This window comes from Pseudopodoces humilis, chromosome 22, assembly GCF_049639895.1.
Source record: "Pseudopodoces humilis isolate 2021_Gansu_Grassland_sample_001 chromosome 22, ASM4963989v1, whole genome shotgun sequence".
Classification (NCBI taxonomy): domain Eukaryota; kingdom Metazoa; phylum Chordata; class Aves; order Passeriformes; family Paridae; genus Pseudopodoces; species Pseudopodoces humilis.
In genome coordinates this window covers 1,840,286-1,856,029 of record NC_142221.1, presented here as the reverse complement: position 1 = coordinate 1,856,029, position 15,744 = coordinate 1,840,286, and the positions used below count along the sequence as shown (strand labels likewise).

General features: G+C 50.6%; 1 protein-coding gene across 13 annotated transcripts in view; it reads left to right on the top strand.

Annotated features, from left to right (window-relative positions):
• The window catches only part of DAB2IP (DAB2 interacting protein), a 160,258-nt gene that overhangs the window by 119,929 nt on the left and 24,585 nt on the right, over positions 1 to 15,744 (top strand). For 11 of the 13 annotated variants that reach the window (XM_088065984.1, XM_014258011.2, XM_014258012.2 and 8 more), the window contains 3 exons: positions 1,656 to 1,809; positions 6,957 to 7,055; positions 9,203 to 9,757. In XM_088065984.1, coding sequence (XP_087922110.1) covers positions 1,656 to 1,809; positions 6,957 to 7,055; positions 9,203 to 9,757 — 808 coding nt within the window. Of the gene's footprint in view, positions 1 to 1,379; positions 1,514 to 1,655; positions 1,810 to 6,956; positions 7,056 to 8,797; positions 8,927 to 9,202; positions 9,758 to 15,744 lie in introns of those variants that run through there. The other 2 variants (XM_088065989.1, XM_088065990.1) reach the window with 2 other exon arrangements.

Sequence of the window (15,744 nt, the reverse complement as noted above, 5' to 3'; positions counted from 1 at the left end):
AATTTACTCACCATAGAGATGTGGGGTGAGTGGGCAGCTGAGAGAATGGCTAATGGCATGGAGAGCCTTTGCTGGGAACCCGGAGCTCCTGATGCAGCAGAGGACTGTGCCAGCCCCAGCAGGGCTTTCAGAGCCTGAGGGCTGTGGGTGTCCCCTCAGAACCCCCGTGCTGGTGGCTCTTCTGCAGATGTTTCACTGGTGTCACCACAGCTGGTCCTGCCTGCTGCCCGCTAGGTGCAGGGAGATGTCCTGGAGCCCTCGGCAGCGTGTCCCAGGCTGGGTGGCCCTGGGGAGGAGGTGGCCCCGGCACTCAGAGCTCTCCATGGAGCAGCTCAGGCAGGGAATCAGCCACAGGCAGTTCTGTTATCACCTGGGGCTTCATGCATGGCCTGAATCTTAATGGCAAATCTAGAGAAGCACCTGTTTATCTGCTGCTGCCGTTTATCTGAGAATCTCCTTGGGCTGTTTTCTGGATCCAGCCTGGTGTGTGATTCCCTGGAAGCAATGGATTTTGCATGCACTGTTGACATTTCTCTCTGCTTTGGTCAGCTTCATTCTGGAGAACAACAAAATCCAACACACACATCAGAGCAAGCTGGGAGTATAGTGGGAGCATTGTTGTTTGGCTCATGAAAGACCATGCTGAGAATATCACAAACTCCCCTTATCGCTGTCCTTCCGTGCCTTTGGAGAAGGCATCACGCTCCCTTTGTAGACAGGGACACTCAATCTCTTGGGGAGCCCCCAAAGTGCTTGCCAGAGGTTTTAAAGGTCAGAGTTACCGGGATGGGAGCTCTGGCTTAGGAACATCTCACATGGTACAGGCTGTAGAGGAGGCAGCTGCTCCCTTTGCACTCAAGTTATTTTTTCCCTTGCCACTTTATGGGTTTGCTGTGTTTTCCCTGGGAGCACTCTTTCTTTTTTTTTTTTTTCCCCTTGAGCTCTCTGGTTTTGCTTTAAGAGTTACTGCACCATTGATTGTATTGGCTGTCTCAAAAATGGTGCTCTGCTCACTGTCTGTGGGCTCCCTGCTGCTAAATGCTGCCAGTGGGACTCCAGAGCATTTAGATCAATCAATAGGGCTATCACAGCCTTATTTTCCACACTCTCCCCATCCCAGGGATGTGTGTCACAATCAGGGAGAGCACATGAGCCCAAGGGTTGTTGGACAGATCAGACATGGGTGTTTCAGTGAGGTTCTGGCACCACCAGAGATCAGCACCAGGTGCTGCAGACCCAGTGGTGCTGCTGAGACAGCAGCAAGTGCTGGGGCCAGCTGGCCTCCGATGCACCCACACTGCTACACCCCACACCTGGGAAATCTTGTTTAGGAACCTCCCCACACCTGGGAAGTCTCCCTCAGTAGTTGTGGTGGCCATTTAGAGTTCGATTTGGTTGTTCAGAGACCTCACAGTGTGCAAACCTCTAAAGAATTGACTCCTGACAGCATCAGAGTTGGGAAAAATTGTTTTACTGCTCATACCAGCTGTCATGGAACCTTTAGAAATTACAGGTGGGACCATGTAGCAGGCCCTGTTCTTCAGGGCACTTTGTTATCCCATGACAAAACATTCCCAGGAATATTGTGCAGTTGCTGCTAACAGATTTCTCTGGGAAGGAGAGCATCCACTGACACGGTTATGTTTTTCCTCCAGATCCCATCTAATGCCGAGGCTGAAAGAATCACGCTCCCACGAGTCCTTGCTCAGTCCCAGTAGTGCTGTTGAGGCTCTGGATCTCAGTATGGAGGAGGAAGTGGTCATCAAGCCTGTCCACAGTAGCATCCTGGGACAAGACTACTGCTTTGAGGTAAGGAGCCGTTCTGGGGCTGTTCCTGCCGTGCTGGGGCTGCCTGGGGAGCCAGGTGTGGGCTGGCATCTGGGCTCTGGCTGTTACCAAACATTGCAGCTCGGAATTGCTACACAGAGAGCATTTCATAGGCAGAAAATTGCTCCCATCTTCCAAAGAGGATCATATCCACACAATCAGAGCAATGAGCTCCTTGTAAGCGCTGTCGCAGCAGAGCTGCTGGCACAGGTGCTGCACTGCTTAGGGCTGTGTATCAGCAGAGCATAAATTTGTTTATGCTCCTACAGTTTATGTTCATACAGATATCGGGAAGTGCTAATCCCTACTCACTGTTCCCAAAGATATTACATGTGGTCACAGAGCCAGCCTGCTGCTGTCAGTGGGAGTGTGGAGGACTTTGTCTAGAAAACTGAAGCTTCCCTTGTTTGAGTAAATAGAAAAATCTGTGAGTATTTCAGATTACTTTGACATCTGTTATGGCATGTGGCAGGGTCTGTGCTAGCGGGAGGGAGTAGGGCACGCACAACCCAGGCTGTGGCTGGGTAATTCAGTACAGGATATCTCGGGAATCATTTGTCCTGAATTGTGGATGGCAAAGTATTACTGCTTATGGCAGTGGCTGGGTATAGAACTGGGAAATGGTTTTCTTGCAGTAATAAGGTGGTGGATGTTTGTGTTTCTGTGAAGAGCAGGTAACACCTGTTTGTGCTTGGACACAGAGAAGCAGATAAATGGTGTAGCTGTGCTTGGATTGTGCTCTAGGGGTGATGGGACTGCAGGCTGTCCTTGGATGGGCTGTGTTGGATGAGAACACACGTCAGGGTTCAAGAGGAGTCAGACTGGAAAGATAAAGATATTTTTCTTTACTGAAATCAGCACATTTTGAAATAAGTGAGTTAAAAGATCTATTTCTTAAAATATAAGTGGGTAACATGAAAACAGTCTTACAAAAAAATAGCCTCAAATATAAACTCTCTAGTTGGTTGAGGTATAAATTTTGCAGTGCTATTCATTCTTTGTGGAATTGAGCAAGTGCAATGGGTCAGGAGGGGAACAGTTTTGTAAATTACATGTCCTCTATTACATTCCACTCAAGAAAGATAAAATGAAGCTAGATGGAAAATAAATGTGACATCCATAATATAAGAGTTGTTTACCAATTCTGGTCAGCCCACAAGAGGAGAGGAAGGGATATGAACAGAACTTGTAGAAAGTTGAGTGAGAGGGAAATTACACAAGCCATGCACTTGGAAGGAGGAAGAAAATTTTGGGGTTAAGTGAGTTGGATAAAGAGAAGTCACACTGTAAAAAAAAGAACGTGTTAATTGTTGTTCTGCAAACCCTGCAGAGGAGAGGAAGAATGCCAGGAAACAACAGGGACATTGATTTGTCACTGGTGGCTGCTCACCAACAAGCCTCCAGCGGGAGGGACCGAGGTGAGAGCTAAATGGCATTTTGTGTCAATGCCTTGGTCTCGTGTCTCCTGAGAGCCTCTTCCCAGCTGGGACTGAGCTCAGCACCGGGATGAGTTTGCAGATCTCCTGGGTCCCCTGTTGGGGGCCAGGCAGTGACTACAGCCCCCAGCACTCGGGCATCACTGATGGACACAAAGGAGCTCAGGGAATGTCCTGGAAAAGCAGCCCTGACCAAGAAATGCCATGTGAGAAAGCCCTGCCAGGGTCCCAGGGATGAGGGGAGCTGAGGTGTGCAGTGGATGGGGAAAGTGGTGCCTCATCCCTGCCCCCTGAGGCTGTCATGGACCTGCTCCCTCGAGAGATGTGTTGGGAACAGGCAGGGCTGCTGCCTCCAGCTGGGAACTGGAGCTGTTGCTGGGCAATGCCAGCCTTGCTCAATCCTTCACCTTCTGCCGGCCGTGGGGTGGCCGGGCAGGGACAGCCTCAGGAGCTGTTCCATCCCCAGCTGGCCCGTGGCCATCAGTGCTCACCTGGCACTGCTCCTCCCCTGGAGGGGAACAGGCCAGGAGGGTCTGACACGGCTGCAGATGGAGCAGAGCGCTTCCAGAGGAACTGGCAGCACACCCAGACGGAGACAAAAGCGAGAGGTGCCAAAGCCATCTGCAGTGGAAAACAACCAAGTGGCTCGTTGGGAGGCATCTGGTGGATGAAGGTGCAGGGAATTGTTCCTCCCTTTTATCTCCACCACCCTGCATTAAGACGTGCTCGGCCCAGCTCCCCTCAGCTCTGCCAGGGAGCTCAGTCAGTACCAGGGCAGGGCTTTTCCACAGGCTGCATTTGGCTTTTTCTCCTTACTTAGTTTTGTGAAACTTGCTTTTTCTCACTTGCTGAGTACTTGGCAGTCAGTATTTACTTGTTTCCTTCATTGACTTTTTTTATTTTTTTTTCAAATTACTCAGCATCATCTTCTTTCTCCTTGCAAGACTCCTCAGTCAGCAAATCATCCCGTGCCTCTGCATGTGCTGTGTTGTGCTAAATATACAGTGGGCATCTCAGCCAGTGCCAGAGGCTCAGAGCCCAGGCTCCCAGAGCCTGATCCTGGCCCTGGTTTTTGGGGGGTCCTGGGCCAGGCAGGGCCATTAGAGCTGAGGGGCTCTCTTAGGTTTTGGCAGACCAAAGCTTTGTCCTGTGCCTGAGCTGTCCCAGGACACAGCTGAGGGAAAGACAAACTGTGGTTTCTCCAATACAGCTGAGCCTGTTGCCTCATCCTGGCCTTGCAGCAGCAAGGCACAATTCCATGGAGCTAAATTTAGCAGCACTAAATTCGATCCAGCTGTGCAAACGTTGGCCATTGCTCGAGCGGCCCTTTGGATGCCCTGAGCAGCTGCAGGGCCAGGGGTGCAGCTGAGCCCTGACTGCTCCTTGGAAAATCCTCTGGACACTGAGTGAAACCCCTCCAGTGCTCAGTTATCATCCCCTGCTACTCCATGCATGTCCCTTCGAGTGAAGCCACCCTGTACCTTAGGACTGTCTTAAAAAGACAAGATTTTATATGAACAGATCACCCATCCAGGGACTGGGAATAATGAATAGGAAAAGTAACATTTCAGAAATTAATGAGTTTTATTAATTGAGTTTATCCTGTACATTAAGAGTATTCCAGCATATCCAAAATCTTGATGAGACAAGAATATTCTCTTTATAAAGATAATTAGTATCTCATAAAGATGGTTAATGCCACGTGATATTTAAGTCAGAACTCAAAGCTGGAATCTGATTGCAGATCTGGGGAAAATCACATTTTTGGTCACACATGGTGGATGTGATCTTCAGCTCCCATCAGACCAAGACACACTTCATATCTGACACACGATTTTCCCCTTCTCTCACTTCAGTATGACAGTTACAGGTTTTTTAGTTTTTGAAAGAATAATTTATAATTGGTTTAAAATTGAATAATTAATTTGGCCATGATAACGCCTGTGTTTACCTAAGTGTGGCAAGAAAATACAATGACAAATCTGTGTGCCAGGAGAACTCCATGTGGGAAGGCTCAGGGATGGAGGTTAACAGGAGCAGCAGCAGAGAGGAGATGGGGCAGGGGGGGTTTGTCACAGGAGATTTTGAAGAAGCTGGAAATACTCAGGAGTGTGAAGGGATGCTGGAAAGGTCACAGTGCTGTGCCTGCTAGTATGGAGTCTGTTCTTGGAGCTACAGGAGAGATTGTGTTTTACAGGCAGAGTATAAAAGTGTGCAAGAACTGGGAGGGTGTCTGTCTGAAGGAAAAAGCCTCTGGAATATCAAGAGTCGGAAGATTCTTTGCATTTTTATGTAAAGACAGAACAGGCCTCTTCTCATTCTGCCCTGGTCTGTGTTCAAAGGAAGGGATGTGTTCAGCTTATCATTGAGGTTTGCTAATGACAAATCTTAGCGAGGGCCAGCTCTGCTGTAAGAACAGGTTGGGCTTCTGGGAGATACATGAAATTAAAGGAGATTGTGTCTCCCAGAAGCTGATAACCCAGTGCACAATGTGTAAACACAAACACTGGGGGATGATAAAGCACTCACAAATAACTCTGCAGGTTGAGACTGGCGGAAATGAAGCTCAGTGGGGAGTTATTTAAAGTACCAGCCAGGTCCATTCAGCCTCCCAGCAGAGCTGTACATGGTGAATATTGCTGGACAAAAGCAAGTGCAAAGGGCAGAGAGCTGGAGCCACTGGTGTTCCTGGTGCTCAGGACCAGCACCTGTGGAGGAGATGGCAGCTTGGGGGATGTCTGGGTGTGAGGAGCAGGGAGCCATTGGCTTTGATGCCAAGTAAGTTTGGTGTGGGGGCGTAGGAAGGAAATTTGGTGCCTGCCATTCTGGGCTGCCAGACAGTGGTGCTTCCATGGGCTCAGCAGGATTGAGTTTCCTTGGGATAGCAGGAATGTGATGAGGCATAAGGGGCACTTGCACCTCTGGAAATGTCCCTGCTGTGAGTGTGTTTCTTAAACCCTATGGCTACAAGCTCCCAATGGCCAGAGGAAGTCACACAAATACTGCAGAAAATCCCTTGGGATGAACCTGGAAGTATGAGAGGTGAGAGCAGGGCTCAGCAGCACTTCCAGCCACATCCAGGGAAGCCCCCCTGGTTCTCCCCAGCAGGGTGTGAGTGCTGTGAGCTCTGAGGGCCCCAGCTGGGCCTTGAGCTGGTACCAGCTGTACCACAGCCAGGAGTGGGGTGTACACACCTGTCCCCATGATCCTCACAGCAAGGGCTCCAGGAGCAGCAGGACACAAAGGGAGAAGGTGGCAAAGCAGCCTTTTCAAGCCCAGCCTTCTGCTGGAAACAAGGAATGGGTTGTTACTCTCACAGGCTTTTGGCTGAGCCTGGAGGAATGCCAAGTATCCACTTGGAGTTCCAATTTATCTTTAGTTCATCTAAGGATTTGCGCTCTCTCAGTTGTGGAACTTGGTGGTTTAAATCATCACATGCATGGGGCCCATTATCTAGTGTTTTCTGGTGTGGAAGAGGAGAAGTAATTGGAATTTGCTTCTATGATTATTTCTGTGACATACAGGGTTGTCCTGTTTTTCCGCCAGCCTTAGGGGCTGTTGCTTCATGCTTGGGTAAAGCTGTTTACTTAAAAAAAAATAAAATCCACTAGCATCTTCCCTAAGCCCCCCTCTCCCCACAGCCACACTCTGCAGTGTGCTGGTCAAGACGTAATCCTGTTCCTTTCCCTGTAGGTGACGACTTCATCAGGAAGTAAGTGCTTCTCGTGTCGTTCAGCAGCAGAGCGAGATAAATGGATGGAGAACCTGCGGCGTGCCGTGCACCCCAACAAGGTAGTGGCTGTGAGGAATTGCCTCTGCTCTAGTTCAGTTCCTCGTTATTACATTTTATAGCCCAGTGCATGGGAGCAGCAGGGGACACATTGTCATTGGAGTGAGTGAGTGGAACTGCGGGTCAGCCTTTTTCCATATTGCTTTCTTCCACAATTATATTTACAGACAAGCGCCAATTATTCCTTCCCCTCTCTTCTCAGCACACGCTGCTTCAGCTCTTGCTAAGAATTGATCAGACCTGAAGAATCTTCAGTGTTGCTGTTACTGATGGTACTTGCCACTTCCATAGGACTTTCACCTCCCAAAAGCCGTGGGACAGATGTCAGGTAGCTGCCAGCAAAGTCACAAGGCTGAACAGTCTGAAGAGTTCACGTGTCAGCTCCTGACACAGAGTCTGCTTTAGTGATGGAGGAGCTCAGATGTCCATTTTCAGAGGCGACAGTGGAATGTAGCTTTCCCTTCTCCATCCAGTTAAGGTGCAAAGTCATCTCCTGGGATTTACAGGAACAAATCCTTCTCTTCACTAGAACACAGGGACACCCAATATGCATTTTTATGGCCCACTAAGACTAAGTACATCCTAAAATAAAACATACAGCTGCTTCTTCCCCGCTGTGCTGGAGTTGGCAGCAAAGATTGGTCAGGATTAATGCAGGATTCCACAGCTGATGAGCTCAACCAGGTCTGCTGCTGCTGGTCAGAGAAGGTACAAATGATGGGAGTCTGTGAATTCCTCCTGGCTGTGCACACTAATTCTGTCCAGTCCTGGTGGGTTCTAAAGGGGCCCTCAGTCTCAGAATGTTGTCCCAGCATAGTGTCAAATGTCAGAATAAAAGGTTTCCTGTAATATCAGAATGTGAGCAGTGGAGGGGAGAGGTGGCCTTCTGCCTCTGGCAGCATGTTCCTCTAGTGGAGTTCAGAGGCTCCAGTGCATTCCAAGGGCTTTTCCTGGTGATCCTGACCTGAGAGGGCTGTGTAAAGTTTGTACTTAGAATGAGAGAACTCCTGGGAATGTGAGTTGGGGCTGGGCATGTGGCTTCAAGGTGCAGTGTTGAGTGGAAATCCATTTGGAAGTGTTTCCGTCATCTCAAAACCTGCAGTAACTGATGGCAGAGTTTCCATCTTTGTTTGAGTTCATAGACAATAAACTCTCAGTATCTGACTTGATATTTCTGTCAGGAATTCAGTGCTCTTGTGCAGTTCCTGTGTGTACTTCCTGAACCTACAAGTACCCCATTGTGGGCTTCCAGCAGAAATGTTCCTGCCCAGACTCCTGGGCTGAGCAGAGTAAACCATGGCTGCAGTTTCAGTGAGGGGTTTCCAAACAAAACAGGGTTTGCAGAATCCCAGCAGTGGTGCAGCTGCCAGTGCTTTATCTTTGGAGTCACTCCTGCAGCAAATACCCCTGGATGTTCTTCCAGGATGAGGTCAGCATCACAAGGGAGCTCTGAAAGATCCACAGTATGCTTGGCTCTGTTATTGTTTAAAAGATATCCAAGGCAGATTTCTGTCTCTGTATTGTCATGATTCTCCCATGGGATGCCCTCTCCCATGATTCCTCTCAGTGTTTAATTTGGGTGCCCTGGACTTCTGCCCGAAAATATGATGAGGTTTTTATAAACAGTTTTTTCCCTGCCATTGGTGGTGGCATTCCCATGTGGATGAGGTGATCCCTGGGTGTACATTCAGGTCCCTTTGTGTTGCTGTGTTACAGGAAATACCATGAACTCAATGCTGCTGTAAAGCAGCTCTACTGAAAAAAGAGGAGGCTGTGGGATACCTGTAACAGCTTCTGCTTTGCACAAACCATTCAGGACCAGTGAGGTTCTTTCGGATTCTTCAGAGGCACTCTTGGCAGGGAATGAGAAATGGTACTTTTATGATTTGGATGGGGTTTAATCTCCCTTGTTCCTTATATTAATTGGCACCAACAGACATGGAGAGCACGATGATATTTTGGAAAATTAACATAAGTAGTGTTATTATGCAAATTCTTGAGAGCCAGTATTTCCTTAAAATAAAGTGTAATTAAGCCTCCGCTCATTTAGCACATCCGAAATAATTAATTCATATCTCCAATTTTGTTGTGATTGGATTTGTGGGGTTTTTTCACTGACCTCTTTTTCTTTGTGTTTTTTTTTTTTCAGGACAACAGCAGAAGGGTAGAGAATATGTTAAAGTTATGGATTATTGAAGCCAAGGACCTGCCAGCTAAGAAAAAGTACTTGTGTGAATTATGCCTGGATGATGTTCTTTATGCACGAACTACCTGTAAATTGAAAACTGATAATGTGTTTTGGGGGGAGCACTTTGAATTTAATAACCTCCCATCGCTCAAAAACATTACTGTGCACTTATACAAAGAGACTGACAAGAAGAAGAAGAAGGACAAGACCAACTTCATTGGGCAGGTGAACATCCCCGTGAGCTCGGTGACGGGCCGGCAGTTCGTGGAGAAATGGTACCCAGTGGTGAGCCCCAACCCTGGCAAGGGCAAGTCCCCAGGGCCCATGATCCGCATCAAGTCCCGCTACCAGAGCATGAGCATCCTTCCCATGGAGATGTACAAGGAGTTTGCTGAGTACATCACCAACAATTACATGGTGCTGTGCTCGGTGCTGGAGCCCTCGCTGAGCGTGAAGAACAAGGAGGAGATGGCATCGGCGCTGGTGCACATCCTGCAGAGCACGGGCAAGGCCAAGGTAGGACCCTCTGCCATCTGTAGTGTCCCCCCAGACACCATCAGGAGCAGACTCTAGGGTTGGGTTGGGAAGACTCCTCAGTTGGGCTTCGGGCCATTGTTAATATGCTCTGTTTTTCTTTTGATTGCAAACGAGTTGGTAGCACACACAGCACAAGTTGCTTAATTAGCAGAGAGGTTGGTGGGACCACGAGGCACCAACTGAGCCACTTCCCTTCACTTTCCTTCTGGAGGCTCAGGGGCCAGGCTCTTTCTGTATAAACACACAGTTGTGGAAGTAATAAGAAGGCAGTTTTCCAGGATGGAATGTAACCAGTGCTGGCCTGTGTGTGCTGGGTGTTCCTGGGGAACCCAGCAGGTTCTGTGCTCTGCTCCCTCTGCACTGAGCACCCTGCACAGTGGAAGCTGAACAGGAGTGAGCAGCCTCTCCAGGATTCCAGACCAAAGTGCCTGCAGGCATGCATGTCTCTGGATCAGCTCTTGGTCCTCAGGGTCTGTCCTACTGCTTTTGGAAGGGGGCCCAGGGGTGTGCCCATGGCAGTGCTTGTTGGGGGTTGATGCCACCCACTTGCACGTGGTGGAAGTTCAGCCTTTGTGAAGCACTTTGAGCCTCCTTCCTGGCTGGGAATGCCCTGCCAGGCCAGGGGGAGGCAGAGTGTTACTCCTGGCTGTGATCTGTGAGGGAGCAGGCAGGGTGGGCAGAGCTGGAATGCCCTTCCTTGCTGAGGTCCCCAGCACACAGGGCAGGGAGTGACCTCTGCTGCAGAGCATCCTTTATCCCTGGTGGCCTGGCACAGCCATAGGGGGCAGTGCCCATCTCAGGGCTGCAGGAGTTAAAGCATCTCGGTTTTTCTCTGTTACCATCACCCTGCGCTCTGCAGGGGAGAACTGGGCAAGGGCAAGATGTCCAAAGCTCTTGCAGTGCTGAGGAGACATGAGCTCTTCACCTGAGGGGCAATCACAAGGCTCCGTTCCTTGGCAGCTGCCGCTGCTGCCGGGGCCCGTGGCCGGGCTCGTGGATTAGCTTTAGTTACCATCTGTCGGACAGAGAAGTGGCTTGGCCTCCTGATCTAGTTCAAGGCAGGCAAAGCTCGCTGAGAGGATTGGGAGCCAGGGGCCTGCTGTTGCAGAGGCAGAGAAAATAGCCCCGTTAAAGCCTCCTGATCCCCGGAGCACAGGGGAGCAGCGTGTCCGTGTGGAATAACGCTGTGGCTCCACAAGGAGCTGTGCTTGGTGTCTCTGCTCACTCCTTGTTCCAGGGCTCCAGAGCTGTCAGTCTGTGGTTCCTGGGCACAGCCCTGCCTTGTGCTGGCACCAGGGGCTCTGCTGCCCCTTGCTGTGGCTCCTGCAGCCCTAATGCCAGGGCCTTGTGGGAATAACATTGCCATGAAAGACCCTGTCCAGGGCTTACACAGTTCTGGTGCAAAAGGCTTCAAGTGTCATCCCAGTCTTAATCACCATGGATCATGTGTGGGCATGGCTGGGGGTGGTTGTCACTGCTTTTTCCTCTGCCTCTCAGTACTGGAGAGGCTCCAGAGAGAGCAAGTGTGTTTCCAGACATGTGTCTGCATCAGTGCTTGAGATCCCAGAGGCTCTACACAGGGGACACAGCAAACAGTAAACAGACTTGATGACTTTTCCCCTAAAATGGAGCTTCTGCTTTTCCTGCCTGTCATTTGCCATCAGCATTAGCACGGGGTTTGGGGAGCTGTCAGAGCAACAGGAGTTATTGGAGCATGGGAACCAGGTGGTGCATCCTGAGCTGGACAAGCAGGGAGAGAGGAAAGCAGCAGAAAGAAAAATAATGAATAAAAGAAGAAAGCACCCCCTGAGCCCTGCTTGGGGGCTGTGGGTGCACCTCAGTGTCCCTCAGGAGAGCTCCCCATGGCTGCCCCACCACCCTGACCCCTGAGTGCAGGGACAGCAGGACAGGGACCCCCCTTCTGCTTCTGTGTCCCCTCGTGACTCTTGGAAGCTTGCCCAGGCTAGAGGTGGGTTCCTCATCCTTGTGCATCACCAGGAGCCTTCCCAGTGAGCCCTTCAACATCTCCCCCTGCCCTGCAGCCATCGGCAACCACCGATTGATTTCTCTGATAAAAGGGGCTTTGTGGCTCTTGGCTGCTGTAGCTGAGCTAAAGCAGCAATTACGGTCAGACTGTGAAACAAGTGTCCAGTAGATTATCTTGAAGACTCGTTAGCAGCTAATTGCTGTTGTGCTGTTTCGGGCCCTGTTTTCCTGCAGCGATTTGCTGTAAATGCGGGGTAATCCCTTAATGAGGCCGCGATCGGGTCCTGTGTCTGCCCGGAGCTCCGGCCGGGAGAGGTGGCACGGGAGAGGTGGCACGGGAGAGGTTCGATGGTGCCATGTGCCAGACACAGCCAGGTCCCAGCCAGGGCCATCCTTACCCACAGACCCACCCCGAGGCACACCCTGTCAGCCAGGTGAGGTTACCTGGAGCTGCTAAAACCCAGAATCGCTCCTGCCAGGGGGACAGGACACCTGGGACTGCAGGTGGGAGGGGGACAAGGGCTGTGGAAGAATTTTTTCCCTAAATCTCTGCTTCTTCCTGGGCTTCCAGGTGGAGCATGAAAGCAGAGTCCCCTCTGGAGTCAAAGTCCGTGCTTCCCTTGATCTCTGTGTGGGAAAGGGTAGAACCTCATCCCGCCGTGCTGGGTTGGTTGGCACGCCTGGAGAGCCCTGAGCAGCTGCCAAGGCAGGGTGGAGGGGAGGGGAAGAGGGTTTTGATAAGGTTCTGAGTGCAGGCACTCAGGGAGGGAGAGAGCTACCCCAGCCCACTGGAAAATCTGACAGACATCCAGTGCTCCATCAGCTCTCGGCACTCACAGATGTTCCCTGTCTCTTATGGCAAGAAAGGCTCAAAGAGGGATATTTGGTGGCTGAAACAGAGATGTGGCCCCTCAGCTCAGTCCTTCACTTGTTACCTGTTTTCACCTTCCTAGTGAGAGCACTGATGAAGTGTTTGTTTCCTGTAAGGATGTGGAGACGCCCGAAGGTTTTCACATGTTTTTTGGCAACCCACAGATGAAAGACACAAAGTCATAAAGCAGTTCTGCTGCCAGGGTTGGAGTTACCAGAAGTGCTCAGTCCTGCCTTCCAGGGCTTGGTGTGGCCCCTGTGATGTGGTTGTAGAGAGGTGGCTGCATCCTTCCCACAGGACTGATGCTTCCAGAATATTTCCCATGCTTAGATTTGTTTCAGGGCTGTCTTAGAGCTCCCAGAGCTCAGTTCATGACCATAAATATACAAAAAAACTTCTCTTGTCCACAGCGCTGGTAGATCAAACCTAGCATTAGACAAAGCTCTAACTAACCAGCTGCTCACTGGAAATAAATATTTATGGTGCTGGGAATGAAGTGAAGAATAAACATGTGTCCCTGTTTGTTTGTGCTGTGAAGATGTGCCTCAGCTGAGCAGATGTAGCTGCTCCCCCCGTGTGGATCTGCTGGAACCCCACGTTCCAGTGGCAGAGGCAGGGCTGGGTCAGGGCTCTGGGCCCTGCAGACACCACACAGGGATGAGAAGTGACTGCTGGGCTCAGGCAGGCACAGGGACCTGAGAGGTGATGTATCCCTCAGGTTTGCTTATTTCCCCGAGTAAGGTGATGGACACAGATTCCTGTGAGTTAACTCTCACATTGCCTTCACCACTTTTCCCAAGGAGAATTAGAAAAGGCCAAAAGTGCCATGGATGAGTTCCAGGGTTCCAAGGAGGGAACATCACTCTATTTCCTGGCAGAGGAATGTCTGAGCAGATCCTCAGAGGATCTGTGTGATGGAAGAGCCGAGAACTTGGGGCTGGGGTTCTTAGCTTCACAGCATCTGTCCAGGACCCAGCTGCTGCCCCTCTGCTGCTCTCCTTTCCCTGCTCCGAAGCCTCCTGTGTCGCAGTTCTCCCCCCGTGGGTGTGTCCCAATGCTCCTCCACCCCAAACCCACAGCCCTACCCACCCACTGGTGTTTTCACCTTTGCATAAGGGCCCAGCTGGACTCTGAGCTAGTCTTTGAAATAAGCAATAATCTTATTACCTTTATCAATTCAATCCTCTTAAGGTTAAGTCAATCCTATTAATCAGGCTTGTGATTTGGAGAACCTTATTATTTCAAAGTCAATCTGCCCATCAGTCAGTTAGGATACGAGGAACGATCAGCTCCAGCCCAGAGGGTGTGTGACCACCACAGGGAGCGCGGGGCTCCCTGGCACCCCACGTGCTCCAGCTCTGGACATGTCCCAGAGAGGCTGGACCTTCCTGGGATGGCAAAGTGCAGAATCCTTCCTGGGGTTGGACAGGACAGGTCCTACAAGACTTGTATTGCTTGTCGGTTCTTTGGAAGCGCCCCTGCTCCCACCACAGCCCTGCAGGCACCCAGCTGGCTTCACCCTTCTGCCCTCTGGGCTCGGGAGCTGGACGGCCGGGCACTGCCAGTGCCACCCCTCGGGACTGGGGCTGCCAGCTCCTGCCTGCACTGGGAGGAGCTGCCGTGGAATAGCACAGGCTGGTTTATGTGCAAAGTGGAGACCACTGCAGCCTTGCACTGTCATGCTCCAGATTTATTTATTTATGAATTGCTCTTCTTTATCAGCATATGTGCAGTGACTGGGGTCGCACAGGTTCAGATCCATCCAGTCTGAAGCAAAAAGCTTTAAAATAAACATGGGAACAAGCCTGAAGAACACTGCCACAGCCCTTAATTTTGACTGTAGACCTCTTCCTTCCCCTCTCGACTCAGATGTAATGAAATAAAGCATCTTATTTTCTTCCATTGCCAGGGGCCCTAACTGAAAACAACCCCCTGCTGATCTCTGCTGCTCAGAAACAGGGAGTTTTATTGGCTTTAGTTATTGCATTTTATTCAGGACCTTGTATGTGGGTGAGTGAGGCCCCCGGAGGGATTCCACAAGTATTTGCATTCCATTTGTGTCTTCTGAGTGCTGGCTGCTGGAGTACTTCAGGCAGAGACAGCAGAAGTGTGATCCAGAGCCGATGTGGCTTTTTGGTGTGGAGGGAAGGGAAGCAGTGAAGGTCTGGCCAATGGTCCTGGGACAGAAGTGGCAGGATGTCATGGGCAGTGACCCGCGGCCGAAGTGCTGTTCCCGCGGCTCACGAAGCTGCTGAGCACTGCCTGCAGAGGAACTCGCCCAAGGACGGTACCTGGGGGAATTCTGACCCCTGACACATCCCAGGGCCAGGTGCTACAGCCCAACTGTATGGCTCTGCAGCCCAGGCCTGCAGGGACAGGGAGAATCCTGACCCCTGGGATGCTGCTGGGTGTCCTGGCTCTCCCCTCTCCCTGCTCACTTGCAAGGCCAGATTCTGTGATGTTACTCCTCAGCTTTGGGTGATGTGCCATAATGGAATTCTCTGGGACTTCAGCAGCTTTCCTTTCCACTTCAGCGACAAGAAGTTCTTTTCCCAGCTGTTGAGCTGCAGATGCTCCATAGGGAATAATAACAGCAGCAGAGATTTCCAGGGGATCTTTTCTGGCTTTGTGTTGAGTCCTGCCATGGAATCCTGCCTCATTCTAAATTCTAGTGAATTCTGTAGATCAGCCCAAGTCACCCAAATTCACATTAACTCTGGCTCCCACTTGGCCCTGGGTTTCCAGGACTCAGCAGCCAGTGCTCAGCTGACAAGAGGGGGAAAAGCAAACACTCAGCTAAGAGACGCTGTAAAACTCAGTGTTCCTGAGATAATTAGTATGTTGGGAAAGTGACAGGAAAGAGAATCAAGCAAAGCCAAGGTCAGCGGCTGCTAATTAAGAATCAGCACCTTGTGTCAGCCTGAGCAGTGGCTTGGAATTGAAACGTACCCTGGGAGAGCCCCGGGAAGATAAAGGTGATAGAGTTACCCAGATAGCAGCTAACGGGATTTGAGCAGGGTTTAAAGTTTCATTCCAGCTTGGCTGATAAAAAGGGCAAAATGAGAGAAAATAGCAGAGGGAGGCGCGTGCTTTGCTTCCAGGAGGGATT